Raw genomic sequence first — 23092 nt, forward strand, 5'->3', positions numbered from 1 at the left:
TGGTACTGGGCAGGTTGCCTGAAGAGCACTGTATCCTCCCCTTACTGTGCTGTGAAATAAGTTAGACCCCTGCCCATACTTCATTCATTCTAGAAGTCCACAACTGCATTTATATCATCAGTTTTATTAAATACAAGATAAACTTATTTTAGAGTTTTTGTTTCAAACTCTTTTCTCAAAATTTACTAGGAAAGTTTGGGCCCTGTTTCACGTGACTTCTTTGTGGGGTCCATTATTCTTGGGTACCTGGCCATCTGCGTGGGGCTAAGACAGGATAGTCATGACAGTCACACTGGAGCTTCTGTGGCCACTGGAACTCAACAGCATTCCTGGTTCTGAGTAGTCACTGGTGTCCCTAACTTGGAATCCCCTTCCTGACATCAGATCACTTAACTCCTGAGGGCTGGCCCTTGTTTTCTGGTCTCTTTCTGAGAACAAAAAGTATTTACTTGTTCTGTGACCCAGCATTCTTGTTTTACCTGGCACGACTGAGAGAGTTAAAGCGGAAAGCCCGGGAATGGTCCCTTTATACAGGTTGTTTCATAGCATTAAAGAGCCAACAGTGGTCCCGGCAGCTGCCCAGCCTCAGATCCTCTTGGTTGTTGGTTCCTCTTTGTCCCCCCACTTCCATCCCACAACCAAGGAGCTTCACTGCCACCATGTCTTCCAGCTAATACTCCTCTTCTCCATACTTTCCCCATTTCATCATCGTTGCAGGTTCTCTCCTCATCCCTCTTCTTCCATTCTCTCCTTTGCCAAGCCTGCAGAGCCCCCCTGCCCTGGCCTCAGTCATCTACATTTTACTTCCGACCATCCCCTTGACTCAGCCTACACTCCAGTTGAAAAGAGTTGCTCCACTCTTACCTTCCCCTCTCTTGGAATTCCCTTCTCCTGTGTCTGTAAAGAGCTCCCCCCAATGCCCAGTTCCGAAGCCCTCCTGGCCTCTTCCTCTTCGGCACTTCATCTCTCAGCAGCATCGTACCCTCGGCTCTCTCGGGCTTCCACTTGTTTTTTCCTTCAGTGATCGTTATTTATGTGTTGCCCTTATCCACTGACTAGATTACACATTCGTGAAAGGTTGAATCCATGTCTTACTCATTTCTGCAACTCCCACAGTAGTGCCCAAAGAGGCTTCCCTAGTAGACAGTCCATAAATGAGTCATTTTTGTGTGTTAAATAAGTCAAACATTTTATTTGTTAAATCAGTTTTTACAAAGATAATTTGTTCAGCCAAAGGTAGGTAGGATGGATGCTTTCTTTTTTTGTTGTTGTTTTTGTTTTGTTGAGACACGGTCTTGTTCTGTTGCCCAGCCTGGAGTGCAGTGGCACCGTCATGGCTCAGTGCAGCCTCAGCCTCTCAGGCTCAAGGAGACCTCCCACCTCAGCCTCCCAAGTAGTTGGGACTACAGGTGTGAGCCACCACACCCAGCTAATTTTTAAATTTTTTGTAGAGACGGGTCTCACTATGTTGCCCAGGCTTGTCTCAGACTCCTGGGCTCAAGCAATCCTCCTGCCTCAGCCCCATAAAGTGCTAGGATTATAGGCGTGAGCCACTGTGCCCGGCCTGGATTCCTGCCTTCTCATGCAATGACTGTGCTTTTTTTTTCCTTTAGTAGCATCTTTCCCTGGCCCATTGAAAGAAGAGAATCTGTTAAATGTTCCGAAGCCACTGCCAAAACAACTGTGGGAGACCAAGGAGGTGGGTGAACAGTACTCAGCTATGTTTGTTGTCACTGAATGTTTGTACTTAGAGGTCACTGAAAAATCCTGCAGAGGTGAAAACAAGAGGAACTTGGGGAAAAGGAGAAGATTTGTCTGAGAACAGAGATAAGAACATACAAGGGAAGGACGTTTCAAGTAAAAATTATCGCGCTTGTGTCAATGAATTAGCACATTGATCTCTTGGCTTCTAATTTTCATATGAATTGACTTATTTAAAAAAAAAACCCTGCTAAGTCCTCCATATCTTATTTGTTTTGCTAAAAGCTCTGAAACCTGGTTGTAAGTCATAGGCATATTTTTCTGTTTTTTAGCCAGCACTTTATACCAGTCTCCAGCTTCTGTCCAGAATTACTGGTATACCAGATTATACCAGATAGCTCTTTTTAAATCAAGGGCATTTGACCTGAGTCCTCCAAGAGTCAGTAGACAAGTCATCTGTTTTACTATGATTTCCATGCGCCTTTGAGAATTTGTATCTAAAATTGTCCTAACTGACCTCCACCTCGGCTCTCTGTAAACCTCACCCACTGTGGAAGAAAGGGGAGGTCCCATGGTACTTGCCTTGGCCTTTCTTCCCAGAGGGAAGCTGTGTTGACTTTGAAAGAAAACAGTTAATCTGTTCCAGCCCTTAAGGATGCTCTATTGCAATTGCTTATATTGCCTGTGTACTTAACTATCCCCACCTGTTTAGGATCCCTTTGGCCCAGTTCCATTTTCTTCTGCCAAGTCTACCAGAGTCACCATTAGCATTAGTTGTCTTAAAAGGCTTTTTGTAAAAGCAAGATGTATTTGATGTTTAATCATTTGGGAAATAAAAAAGAGATATGATTTAAAATTTACATATTTAAACACAGGAGAAGCAACCACACTATGTCTTTTGGCTGTGAGAGGCACATGTGGTTGTGGAGGCTTTTATCAGAGGACAACTATGTCTTCTCCACCAAAGAGGGCAGTGGTATGCCCTCCTCCCTGAGTTCCAGGGACTGGTCTCTGGAAAGAAATATTCATCTTCCTTGGTTCTTGTGGATTTGTAATACTCATTCCTGTCCATCTGGAGCTTATATTCTAGTTGAAATAGCTTATTTTCTTCTGACATTCATTTCTTTTTTCACCCTGTTTTTTTCTTTTATTTATTTCATTTCCTCTCAAGCCAATTGGAAAAGAAATGTTTATTTAAAAGCTCTATGTCATCCAGACCCAGTGGCTCATGCCTGTAATCTCAGCACTTTGGGAGGCTGAGGCGGGTGGGTCACCTGAGGTCGAGAGTTTGAGACCAGCCTGGCCAACATGGTGAAACCCCGTCTCTACTAAAAATACAAAAATTAGCAGAGTGTGGTGGTGCATGCCTGTGATCCCAGCTACTTGGGAGGCTGAGGCAGGAGAATCGCTTGAACCCAGGAAGCGGAGGTTGCAGTTAGCTGAGATCGTGCCACTGCACTCCAGCCTGGACGACAAGAGTGAAACTCCGTAAAAAGCTCTATGTGTAAAACACTGGTCTTTTAATATTAATCCAGAAGGTAAATTGATAAGGCATCAAATTAAGAAAATGTATTAATATTATGCCTCCCTTAGGCCTGGAAGTTCGAGTTTAAAAAAGTCATGCCAAAACCTAAAAGGCTGCTCTGTGAGGACTCTGTTGCCACGTGAGCTCTCACTTACGCCCACTAGAGCCTCAAGATCCTTACGAAGACACTTTTCAAAAACTTGAATTTGGCTTTACAGTGAGTAAGCCCAGCTTTCATTGTCTCTTCTCAGATTCAGTCCCTGTCAGGACGCCCTCGATCCTGTGATGTTGGAGGTGGCAAGTAAGTAATATTCTTTCTGTTTGTGTTTCAGGGACTATCCTGAAGATTTTTCCCAAAAGTCTCACTGCTTTATTACAGAACTCTCAGAAACGTAACTTGCTATGCATAAATTGAAAGTCAACTGCATTTTCATAAAAACAGCCACTCTCTTTTGATACTCATATTTCATCTGTTTAAAGTAATTAAATTACATAACTATAATAACAAATAAAACTTACATAAGTATGTTTGGGAATCACACAACTGACTCTTGGTAAATACACAACTCTCCGGGTAGAAGCAGCGTCAGAAGCAAAAACGTGCGGGAATCGAGAGAAGCCTACCAGCCCCGAGCTGTGGCAGGCTGTGGGCATCGGTGACATCCTGGCCGGGGAAAAGGGAAGCATCAGTTCACCTGGCAGCTTGATGGCACAGAAGTTAATTGAGTTTCTGTGAATGTACTTAATGTCACTGAACTGTACACAGAAATGGTTAAAATGGTAAATTTTATGGTATATTTATTTTGCCACAATTTAAAAACATAAATGGAAGATAAATATATTTTCCATTTGCAATACAAAAAAGTTTCTATGAAACCATTAATTTGTTAGTGGATTTAATAGTATGCAACTTCACTCCCTAAAAGGTTTGAGACAACTTTCAAAAATATATATAGTATAAGCAAATGAAAAAGGAAGTTCATGAGGAAGTTGAGTCTAAGAGAGAATGAGGAGATGAGAGAGATAATGAGGCCCTTGCCTTAACAGAAACTGCCTTGGGAGGGCCGGCTGGTGTGCTACGTGGGATGGTACAGACAGCTGCTGGGGAGGTTCACAGAGAGGACCCCTTGGAACTCGATGGGCTGTGTCCTGAGACAGCCCCGAGGAGGCTTCCTGAGGCTGTTTATCATAGTGTCCGTGAGAGCAATGCCACCACTTGGAACCGAAGCCAATTCAGAAACAGCAAGGCTGCAGGGCCAAAATAATGTGGTTTGGAAATGGGATTCTTGCATGATCTGACTTAGTACATACGATCACCAGTGGGTCAGTGGGTGAACTAAATCCACTTCAAGCAATCATTGAATGTGATTTCCCCCAGCAGAGCTTCCTGTGAGTATTTCACAGCAGTGCATTCAAGGCACTCTCTCCTGAGTACCTGGAGCTCAGACATTCTTTTTGGCAGGTTAAACATAAACTTGGGTAATTTGCTGAGCTGCGCCACGGGTTGATGTTCACTTCAGAAAGTGGGAAAGCCTGCCAGGACACATGCCCAACAAAAGACAGGCTGCCGAGAGGTGTAGGACATTCCCATGGAAGGGGCAAGGTTTTCCTCAAGGGAGTCTCCCTCAGCCTAGTCTGGTTCAGGGGCTTCCTGATAAAATGGAAATTTGAAAAAAAAAAAAAAAGATTTTCCTCAAGAATCAATTTTGGCTTAACCATCAGATAACCTTCAGGCTCTGAAAGCCTAACATTATAGAATTGGGCTGCAGTACTTTAGCCCTCAAGAGGTTTTTGTTGTTGTTGTTTATTTTGTTTGTTTGTATTTATTTATTTATTTGAAATGGAGTATCGCTCTGTCGCTCAGTCTGGAGTGCAGTGGCATGCTCTTGGCTCACTGCAACCTCCGCCTCCCAGGTTCAAGCGATTCTCCTACCTCAGCCTCCCAAGTAGCTGGAATTACAGACGTGCACCACCATACCTGGCTAATTTTTTTATTTATAGAAAAGATAGGGTTTCACCATATTGGCCAGGCTGGTCTTGAACTCCTGACCTCAGGTGATCCACCCACTTCGGCCTCCCAAAGTGCTAGGATTACAGGCACGAGTCACCATGCCCAGCCTATTTTGTTTTTTAAAGATAGGGTCTTGCTATGTTGGCCAGGTTGGTCTTGAACTCCTAGCCTCAAGTGATCCTCCCAAAGGATCATTTGCCTTGGCCTCCCAAAGCACTGGGATTACAGGTGTGAGCCACCATGCCTCGCCAACCTGGAGAGTTTTAAAGCAGGTGTTTCTTAGGTAGAGAAAGTTGCTTTCTTGTTCTTACTTTACAGATAGAATTCCATTCAGTGACTTCTAGTCATGCGGATATTTATTGACCCCCTAATTCTTGGCACTGGGTAAAACAATGAACAAAACAGATCAAGTTCCTGCTTTCGAGGAGCTAATAATCTAGTAGAGCAAGATGGGCAGAAACAAATAAGCAAAGCACGGCGAAAGTCGTGTGTGGGTAAATGCACTGAAGGAGATGCAACTGTGGCAGGTGGACAGGCAGCCACCGGCGGGCGTTGAGGAAACCTTTCTGATAGTGTGAAGCGACGCGGAGAGGGCTCCAGGCAGCAGGAAGAGCAAGTGCAAAGACCCCAAGGCAGGAGTGGGCCTGGAGCTCAAATAGGCTTGTATTGCTTGGATCTGACGCAGAGAAGATGGGAGTCGTTAGAGGGTCTTGAACCGGGGGGCGCATTACTTTCCTTAGATCAGTGGTGACTCCGTTAGGTAGTAACTATATTTGGAAAGGAACCACCTGTATTTCTCCCAGCTGCAGAGGAATTGTGTGAATGTTACTAATGACCTGGTTCACAGTGGTCACATTTTTTCCATCCTTGCTGTGCTGTTGGATGCTTCTCCCTGCCGCGCCGCTGCTCTCTCTGCCTTCACTCCCACCTGATCACCCATGGATCTTTCTTCTCCGTCAGAAAGCCCATCTGCTCTCACATTGAGGGCTCTGAGGTCTCAATTTTATTTTTCTAGTCCTTGATCTTTAACCCTATACACAGTTCCATACTTCCAGCCATCTAAGACAAAATTCAGGCCGGGCGCAGGGTGGCTCATGCCTGTAATCGCAGCACTTTGGGAGGCTGAGGCAGGCCAATCACTTGAGGTCAGGAGTTCAAGACCAGCCTGGCCAACATGGCGAAACCCTGTCTCTACTAAAAATACAAAAATTTGCTGGGTATGGTAGTACACGCCTGTAATCCCAGCTACTCGGGAGGCTGAGGCAGGAGAATTGTTTGAACCCGGGAGGCAGAGGTTGCAGTGAGCCAAGATCGCACCACTGTACTCCAGCCTGGGCGACAGAGCAAGACTCCGTCTCAAAAAAACACAAAATAAAATAAAAAGACAAAATTTATATTCAGTGTTTCTACAACCAAAATGATCCTTCTTCCTCACCATCCGGTTGGACACCTTTCCTGCCGCCTCATTTCTTTCCAAAACTCCACAGTTTGCCCAGTCCTACTTTTACCAAGAAAAGCGAGGCAAGGCTGGCAGGAGTGAGTGCTCAGCTCTCTTCTGCCACTGATTCCCCTGTCACCACCCTTCTCTAGTCCTAGGGACACAGGGGTCCCTCCTAATCAGGCTGGCCACTTTACCACTCTCTGGCCCTCCTCCCGCTGGATTTGTGAAGGCCTTTCTCTGCTCATTAACTTTCCCTCATTTCCAGAATTCTCAGCCATGCTTTTTGAAAGCATATTTACTCTCAAGTGTTCCTCACTGCTTACCCATCCTCAACCCACCATGCCCTGGCTTCCACCTCTGCTGTTCAGTGGAACCTTGAGAATGTCAGTTGCCTCCTGTACGTAACTGAGAGACAAATATCCCTGCTGCATGTCTTCCTATTCAGCAAAAACTCAAAGCCAAAATAGAATTCGTGATCTCATCCATAGCCCTGCCCTCATTCCCAATCTGCTCACATCTTCAGTGTCCCCTGTCTCAGTGAGGGGCTCCACCAGTCCCCAGGCCAAAGGCCCCAGAGTTGTTCTTGAGTCCTACTTCCCTGTCTCTAGAGTCCACCCTGCCTCTCCCTCCCTGCGCTCGTGGCCTCCTGCTGGACCGTTCAGCAGAGTCACAGTGTGCCTCTCCACCTCCGGGTCTGCTCCTTGCACCCCAGGACCCCTTCCCCACGTCTGTTAGCCATGCTGTCCTAAGAAAAGCTGATACCTCTCCCCCGCCACACTGCCCACCCCGCTTCCAGCCTTCCACTGGCGTCGTGTCATCCTCTCATCAGTCCCAGCCTTGGGTGCTCTCTACCTGCTTTTCCAGTTCCATCTCCCACCACTAACCAGCCCTCCTAAACTCAACCTCCCGTGGTCTGAATCCTCACAGTTCTGAGGGCACACCGTGTGGTCTCACACCTCCCTGCTTTTGCCCATGCTGTGAGCTTTGCCTGAAATCTTTTTCCTGACTAGATCACCTGAATTCTTTAGCCTTTAAACTCAGCTCAGATGTCCTCCAAGGAAGCCTCCTCAGGTCGGCTGGGCTTCCCTCCACATGGCCTCCGTCCAGGCTCTATGACTGCACTTCTGAATTGTATTATGTTGCCGGTTATGTTCCTTATGGCTCAGTCTCTTGAAGCCCAGATGCCAGTGGCTGGCCCCTGGGAGGTGCTCTGCTGATGCGTGCAGGAGGGAATGAAGTGTCCTCAGGATTCATGACATCCCCCTGCTCCTGGCTGGTGGCACCTTCTCCCGCATTCTCCTCCACTTCACCCTCACTGCTCTTTTCCTAGGTCACCCCTGGACCACTGCAGGTGGTCCTTCTAATTGGTTCTCCCTGCCTCTCCTTTTGCCTGCTGAGGCCATCCTCCACACTGGAACCACAGTGACATTTCTGAAATGCCATTCTCCAGCTTAACCTGGCCTCCCTGTTTCCACAGTCCCTGATCCAGACTCCTGAGAACAGCACGTCCTCTCCCTCCTGCCTCTCCCTCCCCATCTGCCACCCTCCCTCCCCACCCTCTGCCCTGATACCTGACACCTCAGCCATGCCCAGCTACTCTTAATTCCACGCACACACTGTGTCACATCCATGGCAAACCCGTCCCCTCCACAGCCCATCCTGACATGGACAACTCCTGCTTTTGTGCTCCCAGTGTCACTTGTATGCACTAGTTACACGCGCCCCTTCGCAAACCCAGCATAGCGCGCTTCCTGCCACGTTGCAGTTACTTGCTTTCCCAGGCTGTCTCTCCTGCCCATCTGTGAATTCCAAGAACAAGGTCCTCTCAGACCTGGCTAGCAGGCCCCTCCCTGGGCCCCGCCCTTGAGAGGGCTTCATTCCCAAAGGGAACATACCACCAGTGTACACCCACTAGGCCTGGGGGGTGGCTAGAGAGTCAGCAGGGTGTGGACAGAGTTTGGCCGCATAGGCTGGGATAGCTATGTGCGTACCGCAGCGCAGAACAGAACTAGGGGGAAGAGAAGGGGACGTGGACTGAGGGCCAGGCTGTCTCTCCCTGTGCATTCTGGCACAGAACTCCAAGAAGTCCGAGAATTCTACATGTAAATCTGGCCTCGCAGGCTATTATGAAGGTGTAATATGTCAGGATAGACACACAGAACAAAGTTCATGTAAGGGTTTGTTCATTTGATTTATAACTTTTAAAAATTGAAACAGATGGTATGCGGGCCTTCTTTTATACTCTTGCTCCAGGCCTGTACATTTTGGGAGCAGGCCTGACCCTGGACACACTGGCCCTGCTTGTTCATCACGGTGCCGCCAACACGCAGCCCGCTGCCTGGCACACAGTGCCTAGCCCACAGATTCTGATGAATGAATGGCAACATCTCTTTGTCACTTTAAAGTTTATGAAGCTGCCTGGCACACAGTGCCTAGCCCACAGATTCTGATGAATGAATGGCAACATCTCTTTGTCACTTTAAAGTTTATGAAGACTGTAATTTTAAAAATGTATCTTGGAAGGTATATTGGGAGGTAGCTAGTTACTCAGAGATACTTTTTCTGGTAGCAAAGATAACTTAAAAATCTAGCAAAAAGAACTACATAAATAGAGAGCAGTGCCTCACATTTTATAGAGTGGTTTATAATTTTCAGAATACTTTTGCATCCATAATCTAATCTGGTTTTGATTATTCTAGACCCTAATCTAGTATTCCTATAATGTGGGCACAGGTAGTCGGTGAGGATGTGTGTTTCGGAGAAGTTAAGCCGAGCACCCGTTTTCTCAGAATCAGAGAGGCCGCACCAGGACCTCGGTCTTTTATAGTCACTGCTCTTATTTGACAAGGAAAAGGTTTCAGCCATGTTTGGTTTCCCAACAGCCAAATACATTGTAGAAAGTCATTCTTAATCTTTCTTTTTTCAGTGCTTTTCCACATAATGGTCAAAACCTAGGCCTCTCACCCTTTCTCGGGACCTTGAACACTGGAGGGTCATTGCCAGATCTAACCAACCTCCACTACTCGACGCCCCTGCCAGCCTCCCTGGACACCACCGACCACCTCTTTAGTAGTATGAGTGTGGGGAATAGTGTGAACAACATCCCAGCTGCTATGACCCACCTGGGTATAAGAAGCTCCTCTGGTGAGTATCTCCTGCTTAGCAGTGACCTGGTGGCTTAATCGTAGGTGGTCCCCACCCATGTGGCCTGTTCAGTGAATCATTGAATGAGAATGACTGCACCTCAGGTAGAGATGATAATGTGCCTTCTTGTATCTCCTGACCCTGCGGACATTTTTCTTGGAAGTTTCTGTTTCTCCTGGGTTGATGAATTTGGGGCAGCTCTGCTGAACCTCATTCCTTATCATCCTCACTCGCTCCTCTATCCAGGGACTTGGGGAATAAGATATGGGAGCCAAGAAATAAGCATCCACTCTGTGTTGGCTGAACAGTATTAGTGGCTCTCATCAACATATGATAATTTATAATTTAGGCCATTTCTCTGGATTCCTCCCATTTTCCATTAGATTTCTAAAGGCAATATTCTGCATTTTAGAAAATTTACAGTGGATATGATGAAAATATTTATACTTAATATCTGTGTATGAAGTAGAAATCCCCCACAGTTCCAATTAAAGATGCAGCATTAGCTATATAAAGATGCTACCCATAACGGGACTTGGGTGTTACTCTATGGGTTTGATTGTCCACAGCTCAGACCCCATATTGAAAATATGACTACATTTGTTTGAAGCCTGACACCTTTTTTTTTTTTTTTTTTTGAGATGGGGTCTTACTCTGTCACCCAGGCTAGAGTGCAATGGCACGATCTCAGCTCGCTGCAACCTCCGCTTCCCAGGTTCAAGCAATTCTTCTGCCTCAGCCTCCAGGGTAGCTGGGATTACAGGCATGTGCCACGATGCCCGGCTAATCGTTTTTGTATTTTTAGTAGAGACAGGGTTTCACCATGTTGGCCAGGCTGGTCTCGAACTCCTGACCTCAAGTGATCCGCCCGCCTTGGCCTCCCAAAGTGCTGGGATTACAGGCGTGGGCCACCGCTGACATACCCTTGTCAATGTCTAGGGCAGGTGATAATCCTCTTACTCCCAGTGGTGCAGTGCAGCCCCTGGTCGTAACAGTCCTACCCAGAATTGTGTTGTGGAGCATTTCATTTGGAAGGGATGCTCAGTGATGGTCTCCAGGTGAAAGGAGTGTTTGCTGCCTTTCACTCTGAGACTCATCCACGCAAATCAGAACTCACCACCCAAATGAGAGTGGTCCCCTTCAGGGGTGTCACCTGGAAGTTTCTCTAGTGATTGCAGTGATGCTCCCTGGTGCAACACAATCTTAGGTTTGAAGAATTGATTTCAGAGAACACCTTTATTTTTGCTTTTTGGGTTTTTTGGGTCGTTTTAGTATCCTTAATAGTAAAAAGCTTTTCATCGACTGAGTCTCAGTTTTGATATTTATACATTTGCTTCATAGGAGAAAGTTGATATTTGCTTCACAGGAGAAACTCTCAAAACCTTTATGCCCAGATTCAGAGTCTGGGCAATTCACCTTTTGGGTGAATCCTCAATGTATGAAGATGTCTAGGGTCCCAGAAGTAAAGCAGCACAGCACATAGCTCCTTTGGGTCTCAGGGAAGCTGGCATTTTCCAGTGCAGCCTTTGACACATTGCTTCAAGCTGAAGATCTTATGTTTAGTCACTGGTTGTCTTCTCAAAAAAAGCATTATTTTATCCAGAACATGTCAGAACCAATGTCAGGTTTCTGTATTTTCTTTTTGAGACAGACTCTTGCTGTGTCGCCCAGGCTGGAGTGCAGTGGTGCCATCTCGGCTCACTGCAAGCTCTGCCTCCCAGGTTCACGCCATTCTCCTGCCTCACCCTCCCCAGTAGCTGGGACTACAGGCACCTGCCACCACGCCCGGCTAATTTTTTTTGGTAATTTTTTTAGTAGAGACGGGGTTTCACCGTGTTAGCCAGGATGGTCTCGATCTCCTGACCTTGTGATCCGCCCGCCTCGGCCTCCCAAAGTGCCGGGATTACAGGCGTGAGCCACCACGCCCAGCCGGCAAAATTCGGCACACGCCTGTAGTCCCAGCTACTCAGGAGGCTGAGGCAGGAGAATGGCGTGAACCTGGGAGACGGAGCTTGCAGTGAGCTGAGATCGCGCCACTGCACTCCAGCCTGGGTGACAGAGTGAGACTCTGTCTCAAAAATAATAATAATAATAATAATAATTTTGCCAGCTGCTGGATTTTTGTCATTTCTTCCTTTTCATAACTTTTATCAAACACTTAAATTTTTTGTCAACACAAAACAACACATAGTTCTGCTCACGCCAACTGCTGGTACAAGAAAGATGGGCTGAAGTTTAAAACGTAGGTATTGCCAGTTGAGATACAGCAGCAGCAGCCGAATAATTGATTCACTGGGCGAACCTGCTCCGTGCCAGGCCCTGTGCCAGGTGCTGAGGATCTAGCAGGGCATAGGACAGGATCCCCAGCTTCTCGGAGCTCATGCCCTAGCAGCCTATGCTGCAAAAATATCTCCCCCCCAAATTTCCTTGCTCATGGTAAAATTCACCCCTGTCCCCCAAATAAAGCACCAGCAAAAACTTCCTTTTCCCTGAGTTGGAATAGACTGTGATGAACAATTTCCTGGGAACCAGAAAATCAAAGAGGGACCCTGGGGTGGGAGATACAGGAAGTGTCCCTTCCTATGACTCCCTAGTGTGCTAAGGGTAATTAAAAACCACCCAGGCAGCTCCCCAAGGGCCAAGACTCGCCGTGAAAGGATGTCCTCCAAAGGTAGCAGGGGATGCAGGCAGTGTGCTTGGGACAGAGACCTTCAGGGGCTCTAAACAGAATTTGTTGTACAGCCCTAGGGTCCTTTCCCTGGGTCTGGGCCGAGCACCTGGAACATCTGCCTCTGCTACCCCAGTTTGCCTAGTTTGGTTCACCTAGGGGTTGTTGAGATGATCTCCCTCCTCATGGGAAAACATCATTGTCATTTTGGTGGCCCCATCTCTGTTAGTGCAGGGGCATCTTTTCCTTGCCATTGGTGCATCGGATGCAGTCCCTGTAGCAGAGCCGTCCAGGAGCTCCTTTACCTACAGAATCATCATCGCATGTGACAGTAGACAGTTGTCTTTCATTTTTGGAATACAAAAGATTTGGTCTGAAATTATAAGTAACTTGTGAATTTGTTGTCTTCCAGGTCTCCAGAGTTCTCGGAGTAACCCCTCCATCCAAGCCACGCTCAATAAGACTGTGCTTTCCTCTTCCTTAAATAACCACCCACAGACATCCGTTCCCAACGCATCTGCTCTTCACCCTTCGCTCCGTCTGTTTTCCCTTAGCAACCCATCTCTTTCCACCACAAACCTGAGCGGCCCGTCTCGGCGTCGGCAGCCTCCTGTCAGCCCTCTCACGCTTTCTCCCGGCCCCGAAGCACATCAAGGTTTCAGCAGACAGCTGTCTTCAACCAGCCCACTGGCCCCATATCCTACCTCCCAGGTAAACACACACAGACAGACCAACCACTACAGTGAAACAGACTGCAAGATATAGGAAGTGCATTCCTCCTCTTTACTATTTTGGGTTACACTCATTATTACACCAAGCACCCATGAGGTCCCAAGTGCAGTCTGTTCACTGTTATATGTGAAATCAGAGCAGAAGTGTCAATAATGCAGAATGAATTCATGATTTTCTTTTCTTTTTTTGAGAAAGGGTCTCACTCTGTTGCCCAGGCTGGAGTGCAGTGGCACAATTGCGGCTCACTGCAGCCTCACCTCCCGGGCTCAAGCGATCTTCTCACCTTAGTCTTCGGAGTAGCTGGGACCACAGGCATGCACCACCATACCTGACTAATTTTTTGATTTTTTTTGTAGAGACAAGGTCTCGATATGTTGCCCAAGCTGGTCTCAAATGCCTGGGCTCGAGCCATCCTCCCAGCGTGGCCTCCCAAAGTGCTGGGATTACAGGCATGAGCCACTGCACCCAGCCTAATTAATGATTTTTTATTATAATAATAGCAGATTTGCTGTGTTGATTACTCTTTAAGCAAATGTTTAACAATCTATAGTCACTAACTCACAAACTTGGGGTTGAGAGGAATGGTAGGATATAGAGAATGCCATCCAGATAAGTCTAAGGCAACTAAGGGAAACCAGGTTAGGATTTCAAAGTTGGCATGGAAGATCAGTCATTGACTCTATAAGTACATTAAGCCATAGGGGAAAGCCAAGAAAACATTTAATACCTTCCTGAAGCTTTGATAGTGAATTAGACCTCCTCCCTAATTGTCTACAGATTTGAGAAACAATACTTTTATTGTTCATGAAATGCTAAGTATGTTGAGGATTATATCTCTTAAAAGGATGAAAAGAAGTCTGTTGAGAAAGAGGCACATTTAAAAGTCACACACCCATATAAAAAAATGGAAAAATTAGCTGGGTGTGGTGGCACACGCCTGTAGTCCCAGCTACTCCAGAGCGGAGGTGGGAGGCTCGCTTGAGCCCAGGAGGTCAAGGCTGCAGTGAGCCAAGATAGCCTCACTGCACTGTAGCCTGGCAACAGAGTGAGACCCTGTCTCAAAAGAAAAGAAAAGCCCATTATAGAAACACAGGGGTTGAAACGTCCTATGAATTCTAAACTCAGAGGTGGTTCTCCTTACCATAATCATCAAGGAATGTATTTTTAACCTTTGGTCACAACCTCTGTCTATTACAGCATCATTAACTACTCACCACCTCGCCATAAATTAATAATGATTTAGAAGGAACAGTTGACCGAACACAACAGAGAGTTAGAGGATCTTGTTATTAGTCACTCTTTACCAATTACTAGCCGTGGCATCTTGATTGTATGCGTAATCTCTTCTGGGCAAGGGTGAGAGGACATTTCATAATTTTTAAGTGTCACTCTGTCGCCCGAGCTGGAGCACAGTTGCACGATCACGCCTCCCTGCTGCCTTGAATTCCTGGGCCCAAGCGATCCTCCTGCCTCAGCTGGGATTCTTCAAGTAAATGTGACTACAGGCCCATGTCACCACACCTAGCTAATGTTTAAAAATTTTTTGTAGAAACAGGGTCTCCCTGGGCTGGGTGTGTGCCTCACACCTGTAATCCTAGCACTTTGGGAGTCCAAGGCAGACAGATCACTTGAGGGCAGGAGTTTGAGACCAGCCTGGTCAACATGACGAAACCCCATCTCTACTGAAAATACAAAAATTAACCGGGCATGGAGGCACACGCCTGTAATCCCACCTACTCAGGATGCTGAGACATGAGAATTGCTTGTACCCTGGAGGTGGAAGTTTGCAGTGAGCCAGGATTGCACCACTGCACTCCAGCCTGGGTGACAGAGTTACTCTGTCTCAAAAAAAATTAGAATTAGAAAAGAAAGAAACAGGGTCTCCCTATGTTTTCCAGGCTGGTCAAACTCCTGGGCTCAAGTGATCCTCCCACCTCAGCCTCCCAAAGGGCTGGAATTAGCCAGTGTGCCTTGTGCCAGGCATGAGCCACTGTGCCCTGCCATAATTCTTATTTTTTTTTTAGAGACAGCATTTCACTGTGTCACCCAGGCTCGAGTGCAGTGGCGGCGATCACAGCTCACTGCAGCCTTGAACTCCCTGAGCTCAGGTGATCCTCCTACCTTAACCTCCCACGTACCTAGGACTACAGGTGTACGCCATCACACCCGACTAATTTTTGTATTTTTTTTTTGTAGAGATGGGGTTTCACCATATTGCCCAGGCTAGTCCATAATTATTGTTTTCATGGTTCTTCTGTTATTGAATTGCCTTTAATTTTATTTTGCAAGATTATTTTATAAGATCTAAAAGTATTCTTGCTTTTTAGCTACATTTTAGAGATTGTATGGCCAGAGTGTCCCCTTTCAGATGTTTTTGTTTAATATTTAGATTTTTTTTAAATGAATGTTGCTGGACACAGTTGTTCTGACTGTAATCCCAGCTACTCAGGAGGCAGAGACTGGAGGATTGCTTAAGGCCCGGAGTTCAAGACCAGCCTTGGCAACATAGTGACACCCTATATGCACACAGTTTAAAAAGTCAAATAGTTCTAAAGGACTTGTCATAGAAAAACAGCTGTCTTTCCCCTCTCGTTAGGTGTATTCCTCACTGCTTAGAGATGGCTACTGTCAACCATTTTAACTAATCTCTTTGGTATAACCATGTTATTATTATTATTATTATTATTATTATTTTGAGACTGAGTCTTGCTCTTTCACCCAGGATGGGGTGTAGTGGTGCGATCTCAACTCACTGAAACCTCCGCCTCCCAGGTTCAAGCGATTTTCCTGCCTCAGCTTCCTACGTAGCTGGGACTACAGGCATGTGCCACGATGCCTGGCTAATTTTTGTATTTTTAGTAGAGACAGGGTTTCACCATGTTAGCCAGGCTGGTTTCGAACTCCTGATCTCAGGCAGTCTGCCCACCTCGGCCTCCCAAAGTGCTGGATTACAGGCATGAGCCACCTCACCCGGCCTAACCATGTTGTTTTATGCTTTTTTTGTTCTACATTTTTGGTGTTAGGCATTATCTAATGACATCCTACCAATGAAGATTAGAATTTAGTTCTCTTTCCACTCTCCCACAAACCCCACCACACACATATGTGCGCACATGTACGCGCATGCGCACACACAATTTCCTACCCACCCTCCTCATTTATTATAATTTTGGTTAGAGCAATACTCAATATTTAGTGTTTTTATAGTTACAATGTAGTCAGAGTTGACATATAGTATACTATGAAACAAGAAAATGAGAATTTTTTTCCTCTTGGGAGTTAATGTCTTTTTTTGTTAGCCTGGTTATCTATATGTATCTATGTGTATGACTAATTCAGTCCCCAACTCTTGGAGTTGGGCAGATCTCCTCTCAATACATTCAAAACTAAATTCTCTAGTAGCTCTATAGGAAAGAGTGCCTGTGACTTTGTATGACTTAAAATGTCTTTATTTGATCTGCCATTTAATTATTATTTGGCTGAATATAGAATTCTAAATTTGAAATAATTTTCCCTTGGAATCTATTGCCTATTCACTTGTAAGTTGCACTGAGAAATCCAGTGCCATTCGGACTCTTAACACTTTGCATGGAATCCCCCTGCTCCACCCCAGGCTTGTGAGATCTTTTTGTCCCCAGCGTTCTGAAACTTCAAGATGATGTGGCTTGGTGTGAGTCTGCATATTTGGTGGGTTCCTTCAATCCGGAAACTCACAGCCTTCATTTCTGGGAAATGTTCTTTATTTCTTCAATGATTTCTTCCCTTCAGTTTTCTCTGTTCTTTCTCTCTGGAACTCTACGAATATTGACGATTCTGGGCTTTTCCTCTATTATCCTTATTTTCTCTGTCTCCTCTTTTGCTTCTCTGTGGTTGCTTCCTTGTTTGTTTTGCTTTGCTTTCTGGAAGAGTGTCTCAGCTTTATCTTCTAACCCTTCTGTTGAGTTTTCCATTTCTGCTCTCATTTTTAAATTGCTATGAGTTCGTTTTTGTTCTCTGAGTGTTCCTTTTTAATAGCATCATACTTATTCCACAGATGCAATATCATCTTTTATCTCTCTGAGGTTTTTAGTGGTCTTTTTTTTTTTCGAATTTATCTTTATTTTCTATAATAGAATTTTTCTAAATTGCCTAAGAGTAGAGAACATAATACAATAAGTCCTCCTATATCCATCATTTAGCCTCAACAATTAACTTTTTTTTTTTTTTTGAGACAGAGTCTTGCTTTGTTGCCCAGGCTGGAGTGCAGTGGTGTGATCTCAGCTCATTGTAACCTCTGCCATCCAGGTTCAAACCATTCTCCTGGCCTCAGCCTCCCAAATAGCTGGGACTACAGGTGCACACCACCACACCTGGCTAATTTTTGTAATTTTTAGTAGAGACGGGGTTTCACCATGTTGGCCAGGCTGGTTTCGAACTCCTGACCTCAGGTGATCCACCCGCCTCAGCCTCCCAAAGTCTGAGATTACAGGTGTGAGCCACCACGCCAGCCTTGTTATCTTGTTTCATCCATACCCTGCTTTTAAAAATTGCAGATATTTCAATATGTATCTCTAATAGATAAGGATTTTCTTAGTAGCCTAAATATTGTCAGGCTGATTTTGTTTTTTCACAACTACTTCTTCCTGCACACATCTTTCCAAGATTGTGTGTGTCTGCTTTGGCCTCTGACTTTCATGGCTGATGGTTTCCTCAGGGCCTGGTGATCCTCAGTGCTCTGCTCATGTTTAAGAACAGGACACTGAGGGGCTCTCTCCTTGTGGCTCTACACTAGAGCAGAGTATGAGTCTGAGGCGAAGGGAGTCATGGCATGACAAGCGTATAGAAAGTTTCTTTCACTCTTTGAGTATTGGTTGGAAGGAGTGCTGCTGAAACTGTAACTAAAGGAGGCATTTTGCTTCCAGAAAAATCTCAAGGAAAACTATTGCAAGCAACAGTAGTCGCTGTTGGATCGGGTTCTAAAGGTAAGGGTGGAGAGATTCAACCAGTTAGCGTGAAAGTTGGAGATGAAGTTCTTCTCCCAGAATATGGAGGCACCAAAGTAGTTCTAGATGACAAGGATTATTTCCTATTTAGAGATGGTGACATTCTTGGAAAGTACATAGACTGAAATAAGTCACTATTGAAATGGCATCTACGTGAAGCTGCCCATTCCACTGAAGTTCTGAAATCTTTCATCATGTAAATAATCTCCATATTTCTCTTTTATAATAAACTAATGATAACTAATGACATCCAGTGTCTCCAAAATTGTTTCCTTGTACTGACATAAACATTTCCAAATAAAAATATGTAAATGAGAGAAAAAAAAAAAAAAGGACACTGAGAAGCTGGCTGGCAGCTCTGTGTATGTGGGCAGGCCTGCTGAGTGTGGTCTTCATTGTAGAATGATCTAGCTTGGTCATTTCCTTGAGGAAACTTCTGGTGTCATAAGTTTTACATTCTTCTCTGGCCAAGCGTGGTGGCTCACACCTGTAATGTCAGCACTTTGGGAGGCCGAGGCAGGAGGATCACCTGAGGTCAGGAGTTTGAGACCAGCCTGGCCAACATGGTGAAACCCCGTCTCTACTAAAAATACAAAAATTAGCCAGGTGTGTTAGCATGCTCCTGTAATCTCAGCTACTCAGGAGGCTGAGGCAGGAGAATTGCTTGAACCCAGGAGGTGGAGGTTGCAGTGAGCCAAGATCATGCCACTGCACTCCAGCTTGGGTGACAGAGCAAGACTCTGTCTCCAAAAAAAAAGATTTTCTCTCTTCAGGCCTTGTCAGGTTCCCTAAAGGACACTCTTCCAATGTCGCACCTTGGCATGTCTGGATTCTGGCATCCTGAGAGCTGGGTTGGGAAAGAAAGGTGGAGATCTTAAGACTCAATCGTGAAATTTCTTCTAGAGAATAAAATACCTAGGAATCCAACTTACAAGGGATGTGAAGGACCTCTTCAAGGAAAACTACAAACCACTGCTCAGTGAAATAAAAGAAGATACAAACAAATGGAAGAACATTCCATGCTCATGGGTAGGAAGAATCAATATCATGAAAATGGCCATATTGCCCAAGGTAATTTATAGATTCAATGCCATCCCCATCAAGCTACCAATGACTTTCTTCACAGAATTGGAAAAAACTACTTTAAACTTCTTATGGAACCAAAAAAGAGCCCGCATTGCCAAGTCAATCCTAAGCCAAAAGAACAAAGCCGGAGGCATCACACTACCTGACTTCAAACTATACTACAAGGCTACAGTAACCAAAACAGCATGGTACTGGTACCAAAACAGAGATATAGACCAATGGAACGGAACAGAGCCCTCAGAAATAATGCCACATATCTACAACCATCTGATCTTTGACAAACCTGACAAAAACAAGAAATGGGGAAAGGATTCCCTATTTAATAAATGGTGCTGGGAAAACTGGCTAGCCATATGTAGAAAGCTGAAACTGGATCCCTTCCTTACACCTTACACAAAAGTTAATTCAAGATGGATGAAAGGCTTAAATGTTAGACCTAAAACCATAAAAACCCTAGAAGAAAACCTAGGCAATACCATTCAGGACACAGGCATGGGCAAGGACTTCATGTCTAAAACACCAAAAGCAATGGCAACAAAAGCCAAAATTAACAAATGGCATCTAATTAAACTGAAGAGCTTTTACACAGCAAAAGAAACTACCATCAGAGTGAACAGGCAACCTACAGAATGGGAGAAAAGTTTTGCAATCTACTCATCTGACAAAGGGCTAATATCCAGAATCTACAATTAACTCAAATTGACAAGAAAAAAACAAACAACCCCATCAAAAAGTGGGCAAAGGATATGAACAGACACTTCTCAAAAGAAGACATTTATGCAGCCAAAAGACACATGAAAAAATGCTCACCATCACTGGCCATCAGAGAAATGCAAATCAAAACCACAATGAGATACCATCTCACACCAGTTAGAATGGCAATCATTAAAAAGTCAGGAAACAACAGGTGCTGGAGAGGATGTGGAGAAATAGGAACACTTTTACACTGTTGCTGGGACTGTAAACTAGTTCAACCATTGTGGAAGTCAGTGTGACGATTCCTTCGGGATCTTGAACTAGAAATACCATTTGACCCAGCCATCCCATTACTGGGTATATACCCAAAGGATTATAAATCATGCTGCTATAAAGACACACGCACACGTGTGTTTATTGCGGCACTATTCACAATAGCAAAGACTTGGAACCAAGCCAGATGTCCAACAACGATAGACTGGATTAAGAAAATGTGGCACATATACACCATGGAATACTATACAGCCATAAAAAATGATGAGTTCATGTCCTTTGTAGGGACATGGATGAAGCTGGAAACCATCATTCTCAGCAAACTATCATAAGGACAAAAAACCAAACACCACATGTTCTCACTCAGAGGTGGGAATTGAACAATGAGAACACATGGACACAGGAAGGGGAACATCACACACTGGGGCCTGTTGTGGGGTGGGGGGAGGGATGGCATTAGGAGATATACCTAACGTTAAATGACGAGTTAATGGGTGCAGCACACCAACATGGCACATGTATACATAGGTAACTAACCTGCACGTTATGCACATGTACCCTAGAACTTAAAGTATAATAAAAAAATAAAAAAGAAATTTCTTCTAAACCCTGTGTTTTCAGTAAAGTGCCTCACCTTCTAATATTCAGAGACCCTTAGTTTTATTATCTCAGGAGTAGAACCTTCCAGTCTCCTGGCAGGCGGCAGGGTGGTGGGGGCCAGTGCACAGAAGCACACTCAAGGCAAGGGCTTTGCAGGTTCAACTGCCCCTTACACAAACTTTGACCAGAACCTCCTGGTTTTAGCTTCACCCCCTGCTCCCTGCTGTCCCCAGTCCCAGAGGCCTGTGGGGACTGAGTGCTGGCAGTGAGATTGCCTCTTGGTTTTTCCTCACTGCCAGCTTAGCATCGGGTTTTCTCAGCTCTGCTAAGCCAGTTACCACCGGGCCATCTGCTTCTCATTTTCCAGCTTTTGTTGCCATTTTCTTCTCTCCCATTATCTTTGTCCTCGTGTTGTTTGTTATCATTTAGTGTTCTGTGCTGTTGTTTAGTGTTATTTATTAATGCTTATTGCTTGTTAATGTTGTTGTAGTGTCTTGTTTTAACAGGATTTGGGAATGGCAGAGCTAAGGGCCTTTTTCAATCTTCCACTTTTAACCAGAAGACATGGCTATAAAAAAACAAAACAAAACAAAACATGATTTTCACGGAGAAAACTGAAAGGAAATTGGTTAAATTGGCTGTTTTCTTGTTTAGTTCTTTTAAGACAATAGAACTTGTCATTGAATGGAACATGCTTTGTGGGGAAGTAAAATTTGAGATATACTTTGAAGGAAGAGAAACGGGCTTCTCACAGCATTGCACAGAACACCGCGGTGAGGAAAATCTCAGGCTTCCTCTCACTCTGACATTTCCTAATCCTGAAGGACTTAACGCCAGAAACGCAGAAGCTCATTAGTGGCTTTGTGTGTTTGTTTTGCAGATGGTGTCCTCAGACCGAAGCCAACTTTCCTTCCTGTCCACAGAAGCTCAAGCCCAGGTGTCCCCGCCACCCCCTTACCCTGCGCCCCAGGAGCTCACCCAGCCCCTCCTGCAGCAGCCCCGCGCCCCTGAGGCCCCTGCCCAGCAGCCCCAGGCAGCCTCCTCACTGCCACAGTCAGACTTTCAGCTTCTCCCAGCCCAGGTGAGTCCTGGCAGGACCGTTGGTGCGGAGGGAATGCTTGTTTTGCTCTGAGTTCCAAGCTAAATGGTCATCTCCTTATTCCCTGAAGGGTTCATCTTTGACCACCTTCTTCCCAGATGTGGGTTTTGACCAGCAGCCCATGAGGCCAGGCCCTGCCTTTCCTCAACAGGTGGGTGATCGCCCCTGCCTTCTCCTCCCTTGTGCATAAACTGTACCATTTAGGCTGTTCATTGTGTAGAACTCAGAACCAAGCAGAGCACACATGCCACTTCCCTGGTTCTGGATGTGTGCTGTGGCTAGAAGACCCTTTCATCCTCTTTGGCCCTAAAATGCTGGCTCTGGCTGCCTTATCTAGTATCAGGCTTCAGCAGAGGAACTACTGGAACAATTGGCAGGAGACTTTTGATGACACTCTCGTAGAACTGTAAAATCATGAACACCGGAAGGGACACAGCACCCGCCTCCTCAGTGCCCTCATGTTGCAACTGAGGCATAGGGAGAGAGGCGCCTGCTCCCACCGCAGAGTCAGAAGGTGGCGCCGCATTTTGCCTGCACCCAGGCTGGTGCACCCAGCACAGCGTGTGGCCTCCTGGGGAGAGCTCAGTCCTGGGGAGTGAGGGGAGTGCATTCTGTAAGGTATTTTCAACTCGGCCACTTTCTTTTACAGTTTAGTTTCTCCCTAATATTAACTATTTTTAATATTCTAGATTTTATAGTATTCAATAAGTATGGACTGGGCCCTCCAATGGATTAAGGAGTGGAAGAAGGGTTGAACAGGTTCCTGAACCTTTTTTTTTTTTTGAGACAGAGTCTTACTCTGTCTCCTAGGCTGGAGTGCAGTGGCATGATCTTGGCTTACTGTAACCTCCACCTCCTGGGTTCAAGCGATTCTCATGTCTCAGACTCCTGAGTAATTGGGGTTACAGGCGTGCACCCCTACACCCGGCTAAATTTTATATTTTTAGTAGAGACGGGGTTTCACTATGTTGACCAGGCTAGTCTTGAACTCCTGACCTCAAGTGATCCACCCGCCTTGGCCTCCCAAAGCACTGGGATTACAGGTGTGAGCCACCGCGCCTGGCCAAGAACTTAATAATAATAAAATAGCCGGGTGCGGTGGCTCACGCCTGTAATCCCAGCACTTTGGGAGGC

The 23092-nt window shown here is 45.5% G+C and overlaps 1 protein-coding gene and 1 pseudogene across 5 annotated transcripts in view; both read left to right on the forward strand.

Moving 5' to 3' along the window:
• The window catches only part of CRTC3 (CREB regulated transcription coactivator 3), a 115483-nt gene that overhangs the window by 86797 nt on the left and 5594 nt on the right, over positions 1–23092 (forward strand). For 3 of the 5 annotated variants that reach the window (XM_054451351.2, XM_054451350.2, XM_063652945.1), the window contains exons 8-13: positions 1614–1699; positions 3478–3527; positions 9605–9822; positions 12903–13201; positions 21740–21940; positions 22029–22109. In XM_054451351.2, coding sequence (XP_054307326.1) covers positions 1614–1699; positions 3478–3527; positions 9605–9822; positions 12903–13201; positions 21740–21940; positions 22029–22109 — 935 coding nt within the window. The remainder of the gene's footprint in view (positions 1–1613; positions 1700–3477; positions 3528–9604; positions 9823–12902; positions 13202–21739; positions 21941–22028; positions 22110–23092) is intronic. The other 2 variants (XM_063652944.1, XM_054451352.2) reach the window with 1 other exon arrangement.
• LOC134738333 (10 kDa heat shock protein, mitochondrial-like) lies at positions 13209–18453 on the forward strand (annotated as a pseudogene).

This window comes from Pongo pygmaeus, chromosome 16 (assembly GCF_028885625.2).
Source record: "Pongo pygmaeus isolate AG05252 chromosome 16, NHGRI_mPonPyg2-v2.0_pri, whole genome shotgun sequence".
Classification (NCBI taxonomy): Eukaryota; Metazoa; Chordata; class Mammalia; order Primates; family Hominidae; genus Pongo; species Pongo pygmaeus.